This window comes from Toxorhynchites rutilus, chromosome 2 (genome assembly GCF_029784135.1).
Source record: "Toxorhynchites rutilus septentrionalis strain SRP chromosome 2, ASM2978413v1, whole genome shotgun sequence".
NCBI lineage: Eukaryota > Metazoa > Arthropoda > Insecta > Diptera > Culicidae > Toxorhynchites > Toxorhynchites rutilus.
This window is the reverse complement of record NC_073745.1, coordinates 133194791-133213165: the sequence shown is the minus strand read 5'-3', so window position 1 is coordinate 133213165 and position 18375 is coordinate 133194791. Positions and strand designations below refer to the sequence as shown.

General features: G+C 36.8%; 3 protein-coding genes and 1 long non-coding RNA gene across 4 annotated transcripts in view; 2 read left to right on the top strand and 2 right to left on the bottom strand.

The window, feature by feature from the left end:
- Positions 1–1886, bottom strand: part of LOC129768330 (F-box only protein 25) — a 49692-nt gene extending 47806 nt beyond the window's left edge. The window contains exon 1 of the mRNA XM_055769904.1: positions 1509–1886. The gene's annotated coding sequence lies outside the window, so the exon portion shown is untranslated. The remainder of the gene's footprint in view (positions 1–1508) is intronic.
- A 9518-nt stretch (positions 1887–11404) lies between these two features.
- On the top strand, positions 11405–11804 carry LOC129770555 (cytochrome c oxidase assembly factor 3, mitochondrial). Its single transcript, XM_055773464.1, has one exon. It carries the CDS (start codon positions 11529–11531, stop codon positions 11802–11804), a length of 276 nt encoding a protein of 91 aa, XP_055629439.1. The 5' UTR covers positions 11405–11528.
- Positions 11805–11903: 99 nt separating this feature from the next.
- Positions 11904–13537, top strand: LOC129770554 (dimethyladenosine transferase 1, mitochondrial). The gene is made up of 2 exons (XM_055773463.1): positions 11904–12955; positions 13016–13537. The coding sequence occupies exon 1, from the start codon at positions 11904–11906 to the stop codon at positions 12924–12926; it is 1023 nt and encodes a 340-aa protein (XP_055629438.1). The 3' UTR covers positions 12927–12955; positions 13016–13537.
- Positions 13538–14280: 743 nt separating this feature from the next.
- LOC129770556 (uncharacterized) lies at positions 14281–14971 on the bottom strand. Its single transcript, XR_008742140.1, has 2 exons — positions 14725–14971; positions 14281–14543 (listed from the first exon to the last, which is right to left on the bottom strand). It is a non-coding gene; the product is annotated as an uncharacterized LOC129770556 (long non-coding RNA).
- Between the last annotated feature and the right edge of the window lie 3404 nt (positions 14972–18375).

The following is an 18375-nucleotide window of genomic DNA, read 5'->3' as shown; positions in this document are numbered from 1 at the left end:
TTTTCAAAAAACTCAAACTTTGACCGCATTGCGTCACTCTCCCTTAAGTCCGATTGAGCTGAAATTTGGCATAGGGTGTTTTTTCGAGGTGGTGAACCTTTTATATAGGGTAACTTTTTGAAATTTTAGGGTCGATTTTTTCCCATACATTCATTAGCACCCTAGTGTGCATGCATCGATGCACCAATTCATTTTCTAGTCAAGCCACTTTTTGTTGTGGGCGACTGCCGAAGCAGTTCTAGTCGAAGCGAAGCTACTGAAAGTAGAGTCGGTCTTCATTTTTCACCTTCGAAGATTTCGAGCCCTGCCTAGGGATGTATTTCTGTTGAAGGGATAAGTCCAATTGTACGAATGGTTTGGATTGAAAAGCTGTCTTATGTTGAATGGAATAAAGGGCCTACGGTCAAAATTTGGTCAATCGAGATTGCGTTTAAATTGTTCAAATTTCAAAATAAAAAATATTTTTGTAGTTGAACTCCAATCAATATAACATACAGGAAAAAAATAGCTAAGACCTTTTATTTGATTCCTGTCATCATTTGGCGCAAATTGCCAGTTTGTCCTAAACTACTTCTCACTTCCAGCATTCTATTTGGGTTCAGGAGCTCTGACAGGTTTGGAGGGTTCTTGTACTCCGGCACAACGACGTCCGACGAAACTTCAAAGATTGTGTAACTATGAAAAAAATTAAAGGTAATTCGAAAGTACTACCACCTAAAACGCCATTCAAACGAAATCCTAAATAAGTCCTTTTATGCACCACAAACAACCTACCATCACTGGTATAATTAGTGTAACAACGATGATTACTTCAAAAACTCCAGCAAATAGAGTTGCACAGAGCAGCTTGACCTTTTGCTTCTTTCACAGTGCTAATGATATGGTGATTAACTGCAAGTAGGATATGCATGGGTGAAATTGAAACAGATATACTGTTTCCGTGCATAAATTTTCTTTCTCGTATCTCTTCGATATATCAAAAAGTCTGATATTGACCAAGTTTAATGTACTGAATCTGCACGAGTGCAACATATACTAACTGTATATATATATAGTCATAAGCACATGGAACAGAACTTTCAGATTATATTCAATACATATAACGCAGCCTTCAAAGTAGGAAACGATTGCCCCAGAATGAATAGTTTTCAGGTTGGCGTGTTTACCAGTTTCGCAATCATATTTTTTCCGAAAGATGAATTTTAATAAAGCCTTCGTACGTTTAATGGTATCAGTGTGCATGTAGGTACTTCAAAACATCATTGGAAACCCTTATGTAAATCTGGATAAGAACTATTTAAGCCTGATTCGATACACAGTAATTACATTTCATTGTGCTTGGCATGGTGCAAAAAACAAAATACCATTCTTTCTTTCGGAAAATTACTGGAATGGTAAAATGGTTCCTGTTATGCATTGCTATAGTATCCACTTATTCGGGTAGAGTTGGGCAAATTATCCACCATCACACGGCAGAGGTAGATTCAATGATATTTCCTTGCACTTACACAAATTCTAAAAATGGCTTCGAAAAGCACTCTCGACGAATGAGTTTTCCTCCGATCGTTGTTCACAGTATCAGAAATGCTTTTTTCCTATTTTCACTCACGCGAGCTTCACACGGACAATGACTTAGTTTATTTTCTTCGCTATATCCAGCAAAAAACGACGACGCAAAATCGTCTACTTTTATAGTTGTATTTTTCAGCCTCTTGTTTTTCTGCTGTCTCTGTCAACAGCAAAACAATGCGCCAGACAATCCTCCACTAACAACAAACTGCACTGCTCAGCTGCTCACAACGACTAAAATTGACTGAGTTTAATTTTTCGGACCACAGCTCCAAACAATTCCGTGTTACATTCATGCTCCAAATAGAGAGTGTATTCTCGCAGATTCTCAGAAAAGTGTGTTTTTGTTCGTGCTTCTTATTTGACAGTTCGCACAGATGATTTTGTGTTTTGTACACATTCGGAATGTAGAGAGCTTTACTAATGAGAGTACCGACCGATGCTGACTGAAATTTGTCGTTCGCCACAACCACATGTACACCCATAAAAATCAATGGCGAAAGAAGTCTTTGGTAATGCAAACAGTTGAATGAACGTATTTGGTGTGCATATTACTAACCGTATGTGAAATGAATGTCAGATATAATACATCCCTACTAACGATTGATACATTTTACAACACGGCAGATAGCAACAATACATATCGGTGAATTATTATCAATAACAATCCAAGAAGTGTAGGTTGTTTTGTATATTGTATCATAGTTTGAGCTTAATCAGTTCCGACCTTTTCGAGTTTTTGATTCCTACACAAACGAACACAACATTTTTATATATAGAGAGATAGAGGAGGGAAATTGATAAATTTTAAATCATTTCGAGGCACAATTTCAGCTTCCGATTTTATCAAGCACTTTGAAAAAAAGATGTTTCCATCACATAAAACTCATATTTAATATGGAATGGTCCATTTTCATTAGAAGCTTAATTTCAGAAACGCACTATGGCCATATGAAATTTTTTTTTCTCAATTTTTTTCAATTTTCTATGCCGTTACAACATTCCTTGAAGTGCGATGTATATTGTGTCCAACCTTGAGCTCAATCGGTTCCGTACTTTTCAAGTTTTTGACGCGTACACAAACGAACATAATATTTTTATATATATAGTGCCTGATTCTCGAATATACTTCACGGTGGAAACGAAATAAACGGCACGCCATTGAACTACGTTTTACGAGTTAGTGAAGTGTCGAAGATAATAATGAGGTTTCCGGCAGAATGAGCACTTTTCATTTCAAAAATCATTAATGAAAATTAACTTCTCCGTATCAAACTGGTATTTAATGTGAGTGGAAAACTTTGTTTTCTTCATGTGATATAATAATCTCATACAAAAATTTTATCTAAAATAATTTGATATTATAATGATAAGTTTAGTGGGAAACTAATCTCGTATCCAGATGTCGACACCGTACCGTTGTCATCGCGGATACGTTTCATTCCGTTTCCACCGTGGAGTGTATTCGAAGTGTATTCGAGAATCAGGCCCATAGAGATAGAGATAGAGGAGGGAAATCGATAAATTTTAAATCATTTCGAGACACAATTTCAGCTCACGATTTTGTCAAACACTTTGAAAAAAGATATTTCTACCACATAAAACTCATATTTAATACGGAATGGTCGATTTTCATTAGAAGCTTAATTTCAGAAACGCACTATGACCATATGAAAAATAATTTTTCTTCATTTTTTTCAATTTTTTATGCCGTAACAACATTCTTTGGAGTGCGATGTATATTGTATCCATCTTTGAGCTCAATCGGTTCCGAGTTTTTGACTTTTACACAAACGAACACAACATTTTTATATATATATATAGAAATTTTTAATTATGTTTAGGGTATATGTTTTCATTTTCATTTTATATTATTTTTTGAAGAGGTTTCGGATGGGAAAACACGAATCGTCGAGAGAATACGCAATTATTATAATAGCAGAAAAACACGTGTATTCAATTTAAGTTGTTCACATCGAATGACCGCTCCCCTAACCAACTTAGTGACGAAACGGCCTCACCTTAAGATATACTTCTAGGCGCCTTGGTTTGTCATAGTGTAGTCCAAGGCGCTTATATCAATGTATAACAGGTGAAGCAACATCATCATTTCAAACAGAAGGGGATTACGGTTTGTGGAGCGGGGGTTGTTTGTTTTGTTATTGCTAGGATACGCCATTATTGCATATTCACATGCGAGAGTAGTGGAAATGAGAATGAAATTCTACAAAATCATCCCTTCTTTTTCACATAAATTCGCGAAAGTCGAACATAGTAGGCATCGTTCGAAAGAGCGTCGTAGCAGTTTGTAGAGAGCCGCCGGCAGCGTTCTGATGCTGTTTGTAAACAATACCGACAGCAATTCCAATATGGCTGAAAGTGCATTTCATATGATTGTTTCACCTGGTATATATGGAGGCGCCTTGGTGTAGTCCGCAAGCGCAGGGTTGCCAGTATATCAGTAATTGCTTCTTTAACATTCTTATCAATGGGTATAATAATGCCCTAATACGACTACTTACAGAACTAAACTTACATTTTACTTATATATTGGGGAAAAAGAAAAGTCGTATTTCTGATCGAAATTTGACGATTTATTGACAATTTAAAATTATCCAATTAAAGTCAAATATGCGCCGTTTTGTTCGCAAACTTGTTGCCATTTAGAATACAACTTCATTGACCCCCCTCCCTCCTTATTTGCAAAAAACTCAGCCAGCCAGTTTTCGCAAGCCCCTTTTGAGGCCAACTTAGTATCGCCAAGAGCGTTTTGCATGGACCGGAAGAGATGATAATCACTTGAAGCCAGGTCTGGACTATGCGGTGGGATCAATAGGACATCCCATCCGAGCTCCCGTAGCTTCTGGCGGGTCATCAAAGATGTGTGAGGCCGAGCGTTGTCCTGGTGGAAAACAACACCATTCCTATTGATCATTTCTGGCCGCTTCTGGTCAATCGCCTGCTTCAAACGGTTAAGCTGCTCACAGTAGAGAACCGAGTTGAGGGTTTGGCCATAGTTGAGCAGCTCATAGTGGATGATTTCCTTCCAATCCCACCAAACACACAGCAAAACGTTCCTGGCCGTCAATCCGGGCTTGGCGATGGTTTCGCCAGCTAACCACGCTTCGACCACGACTTTTTTCGCTTTTGGTTGTCGTACGTGATTCACTTTTCATCACCAGTCACCATCTTCTTCAAAAATGGGTCAAGTTCGTTCCGTTTCAGCAGTGCATCGCAGGCGTCGACTCGGTCTAAAAAATTTTTTTTGCGATTTTTTTCCAATCTTCTGCAAATGATTCCAAACCGTTTTATGGTCTATACCCAGTTCCTGGCCAATCGAGCGAGTGCTCACATTCCGTATTCAGTCGCTGGATAACAGACAGACGCTGTGTGAGCTGCAATATTCTAAGAATATTGTGTGTATCCCATTCCCAGTGATAGATTATTTAGTGGACAATTTTGAGAATTCTAATTCATTTGATTACCCGAAAAAGTTTTTCGTCTTTTATCAGATGAACATAACCAGCTTCAATCAATTTCAATGAATAATCAACGGTTGAGAATTGGGCGATGTCATTTCAAAAACATTCGTACGGCACGTGTTTCGGACACCAAAACTAGAAGCGAATTGAACTATCGGTCGATAAACAATCGTCGTGTGTGCGTAAGTTGAAGTTAGCCAATACTTATCAAACAGTCAGCCGATAGTTGGCTGACAGAATAGTTTGAAGGCAATCGGAGAAACCCATCAAACTTTTTTGTCGTTACTGAATCGGTGTAATGTGCGCTGACCAAGCTATCGCCCGATGAAATGTCTGCAGTCTGCGGGTGCTCTAATACTTGAGATTCTGTACCGAACAATGTTTTATGCTTTCTTAAGTAATTATGCACATTTCACATGTATCACTGTAGCAATGTGCATCAATACCAATAGTGACCGTCAGCGTGCATAATCGCTCGGTACGTGTGTACCTTTCTACAAAATTTCTTACTTGGCTTGAAAATTTCAGTTTGTACTGTAAGGCCAAAACGTTTCATTGATCTATTGAATTATCAGTGGACTTTGTGTTTTTTTTTCAATTAAAAAAATATAGGAGGTTGTGTCCAAGATACGACCGCATTGTTGACGTAGAACTACGCTGTTATTTTATATAGGTCGCTTATTTATACCTTCGGATATTATTCTATAATGCTGTGAAATTTTAGAAACAACTGCTTAGTACAATAATCTCTGAAATGGGTTTTCCAGTGTATAATCAGTTGACGATAATTGATTGATGATTCATTCTTGCCCTCGCAAAACAATACACTAGCTGATCGTATGTCGCAATTTATTTCATGTCAATGCATTGAAAATTTACCTCGAACGCTATTCCGGTGGCCTTTTTCACTATTGACATAGACTCGGCTACAGTCGATTATATACATGTTGCTTGCCTTGAAATTTTATTGCCCCTGGCAATTCGTTCGTTTTCTTCTTGCTCATCACATACTACGCGAAGCGTCCAATTTATGACGCGGAAAGAAAAACACGATACGAATAACGTGAAAAACGAACAGAAAAACCAAATGACGATATCCAAGTTGGATTACCACTGGTGGGGTCCAATCTTAGATCGAAGTGCAGCGAAAGCAAAGTGAACTGGATTGCTCAACAGTCCGATGCCGATTGAAAGTTTGCCTCAGCGAGATCCACTGTTTATAGTCTAGGCAAGTATTCCCCTTCATTCTTCTACTTTTCCTTTGTTCACGGAGACTTTGAATCCTACGATTTCCCCTCTGTTGGTCGTCGATAAGTTGCTTGTTATTCACAGCTCTGTTTGGGAAAGCACACAAATAGACAGAACAAATGTATGGGAAAATAGAAACGCTTAAAGTTTTCATGAATTTTAACCATTTACAAACCAGGGGATTCTAATGTATAGCATATTAAACAAATCTTACGGAATTTCCGATTCGTTTGGTATGTAAATCGCCAAAATCCGTTCGCGGCAAAAATAGTTATTAACGTTAACTTTATTTCATAAAAACGTGACCTGTTTTCTGATTTGGCACCCTTAATGAAAGACGTAGTTCTACGTCAAAACAGGTAGTGGGTTATATCTGTGGTATAACCGCAAAGTTGACGTAGAATTATCGTTGATTTAGTGATCATTTGTTTGAAGTTGAATCTGAATCCATTCTGAATGAATGAATTAATGAATATTTGGAAGAATTCGAAAATGAAAGCGTTACGTTGGAGGCACAAGGTTTTATGCATCCAATATTGGATACGAAAATATTCTACTGATAGGGAAGAATAATATCCAGAAGCTTTTCTGAAAAATCACAAAACGAAATGCATTTGATCACAGTATTATATGAATAGAAAACATTAAAATAAACCCTTTTGTTTGAATGTAATTTTCAATTCCAAGGAGAACTGGCCGATTGTTTTTCGGCAACGATGACATCTTTCCGGATTCTTCTCGATGCTCGACTACCACCAAACGAAAAGAGTTGCGCGCGTGTATGTGTGTATGGCGACAGCTCCGATACCTCAAGCGTAACCAATTATCGATGCTGTTAATTTCATGGTCGCCTTTTCAGTGGTATCACTCTCCTCCCGATGGATTACCTTCTGGCCTAAGGTGCACAAACAGGCTCTAGGTGACACCGTTCATCAGCTCTTTCATGATGAACGTAGTTAGCTTCGCCACAACAGCGACAACACGCTCTAATCACTGTTCAATTATAACTGAGTAGTTTTCCGAGCGACGCTCGCTTATATACCGATTAGCGATTTCAATAGCCTGTTTTGAGGCTATTGAAACAATTTTTGGATCGGAAGGTAGAAAGTATATAACGCGTGGACATTTTATCTTTCGAATGAAGTGTTTATCATACCAATTCATTATGTTATTTAGGAGCTGTTAACGCTCAAAATCTCGCTCTCCGGCGTAACGCTTTCGTTTTCGAAACATTGAATTTACACCCCAGTATAGAAATGAAAGAAGTAGCCCTACGTCAAAAAATAGATTTTTTTTTCGTTCTACGGTATTCATGAATTTACTCAAAGCTGCATCAGCTCATGCGATACCTACATTAGAGCTCAGAAACACAAAAGTGAAGTTTGTATTTCAGCGAGCTTAAAAGCGAAATGCGTTCGTGATTATTGACGTAGGATTACGTCTTTCGGGAACATATTGGGGTACAAATTGAAAATCGAAAATCGAATACACCGTGAAAATTGTCCAATTTCAAACGCTTATTGCTCAGTCATTTCATGATGTATTGATGAAATTTTTGCGTCAATCGATTTCGTCACTCCATAAAATTTTTTTATATTGAAGAAAATAATATATGTCATGAAACTAACTATCGCACAATTGAAAAATCTCAAGCCCTATCCTAACGGAAATACCCACTTCTGATTGGTCGAAATTGATGAGACATGCAGCGGGTCCCTAACAGAGACATCAAAACCAAGCTGCCTGGGGGAAATCGGCATTGCAAATACATGAAGGTAGGGGGCGCTTCTGTTCCTACCGAAATGTATTCCCTAACAGAGACATCAAAACCAAGGTGCCCGGGGGAAATCGGCATTACAAATATATGCAAGTCGGGGGCATTTTTATATTGCAAGTAAGGTGAGTGATACGATTAATTCTAGCAAATAAAATTTAAATTTGGAACTTTAATGTTGATTACTTCGTGAAATTTATACGGCGAGAAAATTGGAAAAGTGAAGAAATATTAAAAAAAGTGATTTCCCGTATGTTGTTAGTCCAATTAAAAAACCAATTAAACACTCAGAAAGTAAAAATTATAGAAGCAAATTACCTTTTCCATTTCAAATATGTTTTCTCTATATTAAATTAACATGTTTTTACTGATGAGAAAAATTGATAATTGTGTTCGGAATTGGTAATTATCTTATATTATATTGGTGAGTTTTTTTTTCTTTATTTGAGGCATCTCGTCTAGGATCACAGAGGGCGGTTTTTATCATATCTTGTTCCACTTTGGTATCTTTTATCTGATACGCACCATCCAACGACTGTTTACCATCCTTCTGTCATTATTACTCGGTAAACACTGGTGGAGTGAACAAACAATACCCAACAACCAAACAAAACGGCCCTTCTCAGGGCCACCAAACCATTATGAAAGAGTTTGACGATGTAATTCTTCAAACATATCGGCCACAACCCTCTTGTGATTTTTTTATAAATTTCTATTTAAATTCATTTTAATCATTAAAGGTCGTCAGTAAATGGTAAAAAAAATATATTTTTGTTTATTTATAATGGTTTCAACCAGCAATTTGATAGAAGTCATAGATAATCTTCGAAATTTTAAAGTTTGACAATACATATATGAGTACTATCTTCCGGATTATTTTCAGAAATTTATTCTGTGGATAATGGTGATGAAATCGATATCACATTAAGTTGGTTGATATAATTGATTATGTAGCTGATTGCGTTTGGCCTATACAGCATATGCTTCGCTTAAAACTTTATTTACCTAGTAAAATAACGTAAATTACAACTTTTATTGCATTCAGATTTAAAAAAAAAATTAAAAGGAACTTCAAACCAAATCAACATTTAAATCGCTGCGCCATCTGGTTGTAATTCTAACATTGTCAATTCTCATAAAAGCTTTATTGACTTTATTGACGTTGGATTTACAACCAGATGGCGCAGCGAGTAAAATGAGGATGTTTTGTTTTTTTAGTATGAACTTCATTCAAATTTTTTAGAAAAATCAGAATTTATCTTCAAATTTTCCGGTTTCATGTATACTTTCCACGCTGAAAGAGTTAGAAAATCATCATTTTTCAATGTGCTACGTATATTACGAGGAATGGCTTGTTATAACCCAGCAAACATTAAGTCGTATGAATAGCTATAATTGGAGGCGATATACATACAACCAAGGCACATTTGTATGATATATGATGCAGATAACTTGCATATACACACAAAAGTGGAGGCGATATACGTATATGCCATATTTTGTACGCATATAAAGCCGCATATAACGATATGCGATTTGATACGACAACGATACCACTCAATCCATCGATGACATGGAAAATCGTGTTTTTGCATTTCATGCGATTTTAGATATATATGATCGATATTTTGTTTCATATTTTATGCGATTGTGATTTGATACGAAATTATATGTAACTTATCATGTGCAAAGTTATACGATTTTATGTTTGTTGGGAAGTATTGTAACTTTAATTTTTTTTAACTAAGTAAAAAATGAATAGGGTGTTTTGCGCTAAAAATACTGCAAATTCTTCTCGTATCGGCCCCTACATAATCAATGATATCAGCCAATTTGATATGATATCGATTTCATCGCAATTATCCATAGTATCAATAACCGGTATGCATCATCAAACTTAAAATTTCCGAAGATTATTCATGACTTTGGTAAAATCGCTTGCTGAAACCATCGGCAATATACAAAACAATAATTTTCTAACCATATACTGACGACATTTAGTGGCTGAAATGAATCTAAATAAAAATAAAATTAATAATTACGACCGAATCGCGCTTTTCAGTGCGTAAAATAAACAAACACCCTCACTTTTGTTGTTCTGAGTTCTAATGTAGATGTCGCATGAGCTGATTCAGCTTTGCGTAAATTGGTCAATTGGCGATCTAACGTACAAATCTACACCTAGGCGGCGCTGCGGTGAAAGTGATGATGGTTTTAAATTTTGCCATGTGAGCTTATGGAAGGTTTGTAGTTTTTTCCATAAATTACAATGTTATAATCATAAAAGATTATTTGATAGCGATGAGTTTTTAAGAAATTTAATTCTGCGCATTTTTATATATAACATGTTATTTTCTTATCTCTCAGTAGTGAAAATTGTATAAATATTGACAATGGTTGAATCAAAGACGGAAATTCGAGAGCACCATCAAAAACAAGTAGAAAAATGCATGGTTCTTGCATGTGAGAACTACCTTAGAAAGCCCGGAAGTAAAACATACGTGATTTGTTTTTCAATTTTAGGTTACCTTATCATCATTTTCTTAGTTCAAAAACAGAATTCAGATGCCTCACCGATCGTTTACGTTTTGCGTTAGATCGCCAATTGACGAATTTACGCAAAGCTGAATCATCTCATGCGACATCTACATTGGAGCTCTGAACCACAAAAGTGAGAGTGTTTGTTTATTCTACGCACTGAAAAGCAAGATTCGGTGGTGATTATTCATTTCATTTCAATTTAGATTCATTTCAGTCATTGAATGTCGTCAGTATATGGTAAGAAAGTTGGAGTTTTGTATATTTACGATGGTTTCAACACGCGATTTGACCAACGTCATAGATAATCTTCGAAAATTTTAAGTTTGATAATGCATACCGGTTATTGAAATTATGAATAATTGCGATGAAATCGATATCATATCAAATTGGCTGATATAATTGATTATGTAGGGGCCGATACGAGAAGAATTTGCAGTATTTTTAGCGCAAAACACCCTATTCATTTTTTAATTAGTTAAAAAAAATTAAAGTTACAATACTTATAACAAGCCATTCCTCGTAATATACGTAGCACTTTGAAAAATGATGATTTTCGAACTCTTTCAGCGTGGAAAGTATACAAGAAACCGGGAAATTTGAAGATAAATTCTGATTTTTCTAAAAAAATTTGAATGAAGTTCATACTAAAAAAACAAAACATCCTCATTTTACTCGCTGCGCCATCTGGTTGTAAATCCAACGTAAATTCATCAATCATAACAATTTTCATTATGAAAATATGTATAAAAATCTGCTAGCACTGAAACTGCTTTGAAACGTCATTCGAGTGTTACGTCATTATTCTCATTCACTTAACTTTTTCCGGCAAATCGGTGTTCTTTATTATCAATGTTCAGAGTAGACGAATCTTGAAAAAATTCCATTGTAAGCGAGACATATTCGGATTCTCAACGATGTCCTCTGGTTCTGAACAACACGGCTTCAAAATTGATGACACCAACCGAAAGTTGAAGAAAACTGAAATTGATTTCATGCGGTTAATCGAACAGCAAAACTTGGAGCGAGTGCAGAAGCTGCAGCGACAACGGAAAAACAACAAAATTGTCGGATTGGCGCTAGGCGGAACTGTCCTCGGGATTTATCTCTATTCGATTGTTTCGGTGAAGCAGGAAAAGTTTTTGGATGATTTCGAAGAGCCATTGAAAATCGAAGTTCCAGAGAAGCAGTAATGAACTGATTTTTATTGTTTTAGTATAAAGGTAAGACATCGCGCATAATTTGCAAAGTTATACTAATCATCTTTATTTCAGTTTCAATTTACCTTTGGAATGGCTGCAATGAATGTGTTATCTAAAGCTAAAAGCGGTGCACGGCTACCACCGTTACCAACAATTCGGGATTTGGTTCGATTATACAAACTGAGAGCAATTAAACAATTGTCTCAGAATTTCCTCATGGACGAGAGATTAACAAACAAAATTGTGAAAGCGGCTGGAAACATTAATGACAATTATGTATTAGAAGTTGGTCCGGGACCAGGCGGTATCACAAGATCAATTATTAGAAAGACCCCACGCAAGCTGGTCGTAGTTGAGAAAGACAGACGCTTCCTTCCTACGCTAGAACTTTTGTCAGAATCATCCAAAGATTTTCTCAACATGGAGATAGTTAATGGAGATATTTTAGATTATAGAACGGAACAGGCTTTCCCTGATTGTCCACAACATGATTGGTTTGGCAAGCGTGCCCCAGTTCACATTATTGGTAATTTGCCTTTCGCTATCTCCACCAGGCTTCTGATTAACTGGTTGCGAGAAATGAGTTTGCAAATAGGCGCGTGGTCTCTTGGACGCAGCAGTTTAACATTAACCTTTCAAAAAGAAGTGGCGGAACGCATAGTTGCTCCAATCCTATCGGAGCAACGCTGTCGTCTATCTGTAATGAATCAAGTTTGGAGTAAGGCAGAGCTTAAATTCATTATCCCTGGAAAGGCATTTGTCCCGAAGCCCGACGTGGATGTGGGCGTTGTTACAATTGTGCCGTTGAAAACGCCTCTTACCACCGTTCATTTCGATGTTGTGGAGAAAGTTGCTCGTCATATATTTTCGATGAGACAGAAATACTGTCGCCGTGGTGTCGCTAATTTATATCCTCCGGAAGTGCGTGAAGATCTTACGGAGCTAACATTCAAAATTGCAGATGTCGACCCACTGGCACGATCCTTTCAACTATCTACTGAAGAATGTTTGAGGATCGCAGAGGCGTACAATCAGCTAGTGATGAAGCATCCTGAAGTTGAACATTATAATTATCGAGCACAAAAAGTGCAAACGATTGACGAGGATTATTGATATGTACTGTAAATGATAATTGTAATAAAGTTAGTTGTCATAGATTGTAGTGTTTTTTAAATTTTATTCACAATGATGCTTCATTCCAGAATAGTTTAGATCACGTTCATAACCAATGGGCCTTATTCCCGTATTCGCTTACACTTAAGCCCTTTTTCTTCTCCACTCTATTCTCTCTTGACGTGGCGAAATGAATTCCGTGAGGTGTAAAGTAGGGGATGAAAAGTAGCTCGCCTCTGTGTGGTGCATTCTGGGTAACGTTAAATGAGCTACACAACGGAGCGACTTAGACAACGGCGTTACTCCAGAGGAGCGGATGAAATATTAAATGCTGTGGCTCGTCCGCTACACCCAAGACAAAAGTCCCGTCTCGAAGCTAGCCATCGCCACTCTAGTAAGATGGCATAGTGAGAAACAAATTACTATGAACAATCATGAACGGAATACGGATCGGAACAATCGGCAACGAATAAAGGTCAACGACTGGAAGCTCGGTACTTGGAACTTTAGATCGCTAAATATCCTGGGTGGCGACAGGATCCTACTGCATCAAACCCATTCCAACGTGACGTGACATTGCTTTGACTCACTAAAAAGTAGAAGAGTCTGAGCCTAGGGGCACGGACGGAAGTTTGACGTAGGACTGTGATTGTTCAGAACAGTTGTTTTTTTAAATGAAATTCTTTTCATTGTTTATTGTTTCTTAGTTTAACTCTTTTGAAACTCCAAATAGTAGCCCTGAAAAGGAACTTTTGTTTTATGTACTCATAACGTCAAAAGGTTTGTAACGAACAAAAAATAAAAAAAATTAGCTTCTGAAAATGATTAATGAATATCAGTGTGACACATAACAGATAGATGAAATATATGTGGATCGGTAAACGAAAAAAATCAAGGTGCTATACTATAGGTGGACCGCAATGTCAAAATAGCTGTTCGGCCATTGCTCGTGAAAAAACAAATTTGTTTACAAAACATATCATATCTTTTGGTGACAAATTCATTCGTCGGCAAAATAGCTGCTCGCGCTTTACTGTAGGTAGGTAATTTTCTGGATTTTTTCGTATAACAATTTCTCATAATTGCTTCTACTTTTTCAGATATCTACAATCAGCGGTCGAATTAAAAACAGTGCAGAAGGATGTTTTGAGTATGTTTTAGCTTCTAGCCGCGCAATCAATGCTTTTTTTCCAAGCAAGATGTACTTCTGTTTGGATCCTATCGGCGGGGAAAAAAGTACTTACGGCGACGGTGACAAGAAATAGCGCTGATTGCGAGATTACCAGATCCAGAAGATCCGGAAGGGCTGTTACAAGTAATTGGTTTTGCTAGAGCAAAAGGAGGTTGACAATGATTGCAACAGGTTCGTGTTTATTTTTCAAATTAGTGGACTTTTGTGTTGCTAATATATTACAGGTGAAATAAACTGTTGGAATCACGACTATCGATCACGCCAGAAGATCCGGAAAGAGTTGTTGAAAGTAATTGGCCACAGAAAAGTATCCATTTATGAAGTCTATCTCCATCTCGGGGGAAAGTGTGGTAAACAATGTCCGGGTTGTTTTTCGTTATGCGGACCTTGTTTCCGCATCCTTTTACTGCACAATAATACGGCATCTGAAGAAAATAAGATATTCACAATATAATTTTGGCATGATAGAGAACCGCGAGATGAACGATTATCTGTGGAGGAGTTGGACAACAGATTTCTTATACTTATAGCACTTTAATCACACTCACAAGCTCTTCAAATCCTCACTCTCCCCCAAAACTATTGAATAATATGTAATATAAATACCTTATTGCAGCTCTAGTACACTATTTTTCACGAATATATATTTGCTTATTTCTTTCTTCAGTTGTTTTCCTCAGCGAGTTGATATGAAACCATAACGACACAACCAAACAAAAAGTAAACAATGCAGAAAGCTACGTCTCGCAACTCGTCTCACGTATTGTCATGAAAGTGTCAAGAACGAAACACCTATAGTTTAGCATCTTGGAAAAAAATATCGTCATTAATTACATTGAATATGAAGTTTATGGGGAAGAAACAAAAAACAAGTTGAAAATACTTGCGATTTCGTGATATTTTGAGGTAAAATAGACATGATAAACAGTTGTTTTATTTTAATGGGTAGCTAGGGTATTGTGATTCCTTTCCAATGTCTTATTCTTATTATTAGTCTTATTCTAAGGCTAAGGTTACTTTGGATCTGAGTACGCACGAAAATTTGATTGTACTAAGAGAAGCAAACAATTTTGTTCAATAGAAGCTGACGAATTCGAACGAAGCAAGGGGGAAGCAATGTAACCACACCAATACAATTCAATGTAGTTGTTTACTTCTCACGTTTCGTGCAGTCACATTTTCGTAAGAAGCTAAGCTAAGTAAAGCTAAGGCATCGGGAGCAGTAGCTTTTTCGGTGAATTAATGTTCGTTTGCAGACTATCACAATCAAGTCATATTGGTTCTACTGCTCAATCTGTCATAGAAGAAATTGAGTCATTGTAATGCCGATCTTAATAAGTCCTTGCATGATAATCGCTGCCATCCTTCTAGTATTGATATCATTTTCGCTGTACAATTGGCCATTTTGCTGCGGCTCGGAAGACACTCGTTTAATAAGTTCGTCAATTCGATAATTGTATTGATTTTATTGATATTTTGCTATTTGCAGTCCAGTTGGTGAGTAAAATTCGATAACTGTATTGATTTTCCTCCAATTAACGAACGATCACTGTATGGGTTACACTTTCTCGTTGCTTCGATGAAATCTTGCCTGAAAAAATTGAGTGGTGCATGAAATCTCGCATTACTGATTACTTCAACATGTTAACATTCGAAAAAGGTCTTGATAATTTGTTCGATAGAACGAATTATTGCGCACAATTTCGTGTTGCATACAACACTCATGAGAACGTGAATTTACCTTCGCATCCGCTTGCAAAACATACCTCTTTTATTTGTGAAATTGTTCACTCGTTTTATTATTTCCACTGTTGATGTCTCAGACGAAAAAAATGCTGGATAAATTTGCCGTCTAATGGTATATATTATAACATATATCGTAAAGGTGATTTTGCGTAGTATGCATTTGAAAACTCTTAATAAACGTTACAATTTTCGTAGAGTGATCCCCCTATATAGAAATTAAAGACGTAGTCCTACGTCAAAACAGGTTTTTTATCGTTTTCATGTTTAAATCACACGATTTCCAAATAGTAAACAATGTTAAAGTAAAATTGAGAAATTTTCCTACAATAATCTTCAGTTGAAGAATATTTTACAGTTGAATTCGCTTGTTTCCAGCCCAAAACTTTTGTGACATGACAACACCTGTCTTTTTGTGGTTTCCGATTTTGAACATTAATGTTGTATTTTCAGTTCCGTTTCAAAACATACAAATAAACTTTTTTAAATGAAAAAATCGGTATTCATTTTGTGACGTGACAACGCGCTCTGTGTGAAGAAACAGTCTCCACGAAGCGAACACAATCAATAAGTTGTATTAAATAAGAATTTTATCGTATTGTGGCAAGCTATACACTATTTTTTCTATTTTTTATTACAGGTCGGACTCGATTATATACAGACTCGATTATATGTGATTCGATTATATACAATTTTGGACTCGATTATATACAGTTAAAAAAATATTTTTTTTAGAATTTCAAATATGGCTTATTTCATGAAGAAATGTAACCTTTCAACGTTAAGGTGAAGTTTAAGTGGCTATTACATGTACAGTGGGGTAAAAATCGTGATTTTTGAACATCTTGCTTGAATTTTCACCAAGAATTGTTTATACCGATATTGCAGCCAAATTAAGAAAGATAGAAATTGGGCGTCAAAGAAAAAATTGTGGAGCGGTTGTTTTCTGACTTTAAGGGGATGAATCAAAAATGAAATTCTTCTTCTCTTTTCAAAAAACAAAAAATATATGCAAAAAAAAACAAAAAAAAAATTTTTTACTCGATTATATACAGGATTCGATTATATACAGTGAAAAGAAATCAAAAACTGTATATAATCGAGTCCGCGCTCTATACTGAATACTTCTCACTTTCTTCTAAAACCCCACTTCCCCTTCCATAAGTATATCCTATAAGGGAAGGTGGTCCTACCGCGACCAGTGGTCCTGAACCTACCCTCCTTTGTATCTCAGGAACGATGCTTCCTAACGAATTTTCAGTAGTGTCAAATGAAAGGTGTCACAACACTGACAATTTGATAATATGGTAACCTTTTCTGGTTCTCTTAATTTTAGCGTTCTAGCGCCATTGTGGGTTTCCATTGCTTCAAAAACAGAGAAGAAATATTTTTGTCAAAACCTGTATAGAAAATGAGTTTAATATTCTTTTAGATTGCGAAACTTTACAAAATAAGGCAATTTTATCAAAATATCCTATATAAATTGAATCTACCTGTTACCTGTAGTACAAGTCATGCCGTTATTTGGGAAAAGTCGGGGTGGTCCTAGACCAACTCCCAGTTTTTACAACGTGATTGTTTACACGTTCTCTCTGGCTCAATGACTCGCACACGCCTGGTTCATCGAGTGGCGCTCATTAACGGGGGAACGCATCTGATTTTGCTATCAGATACTTTCGATAAACTCTTTGTATGCATCCGTGTGCATGTGCGCACACGGATGCATACAAATGCGCACATGCAAGTGTTTGAGTGTTGAAGATGACTTTGACTTTGATTGTTGACCTTTGACGTTTGCGTGTGCATTTGTATTTGCACTTTCTTTGTCTAATTTCACACGGGTCTCTCTAAGGCTAAGTTCTTACTAGTCTTACTAGTTATCTCCCTCTCGCTTAAATCCTATCTACTCACTATCAAACTTTATTCTCTTTTATCATTCTTTTCCGTGTACCCATGGATATATGCTAACGCTACGAATGAAGTTCTACAAAATCATCCCGTCTTTTTCACATAAATTCGCGAAAACCGGACAAAGTAGGCATCGTTCGAATAAGCGTCGCAGCAGTTTGTAGAGAGCCGCCGGCAGCGTTCTGATGCTGTTTGTAAACAATACCGACAGCAATTCCAATATGGCTGAAAGTGCATTTCATATAATTGTTTCACCTGGTATATATAGAGGCGCCTTGGGTCTACCAACGGCTCTTCAAACAAGTCTTTAATTATCCATCCAATGGTATACGAGGGTCGTTCAAAAAATAAGTTTCGGTGCCTTTTTTGAGGCATTTTTCATAGCGTGGCACGAGTTTTTCTATTCCGAGCGCGAAGCGTGTAGCGTCCAACCTTTTGAAGTACGATGTAACTGTGTCACGAATTTCTTCAGTGTTATCGAATCGTTGGCCGCCGAACGCTTGTTTCATCAACGGGAATAAGGTATTACAGCACTACAGGAGCTTTGGCAGAAAGCAGAGAACGTAAAAAGGATGTGTGACCGCAGGGCCAAATACTATCAGAGCG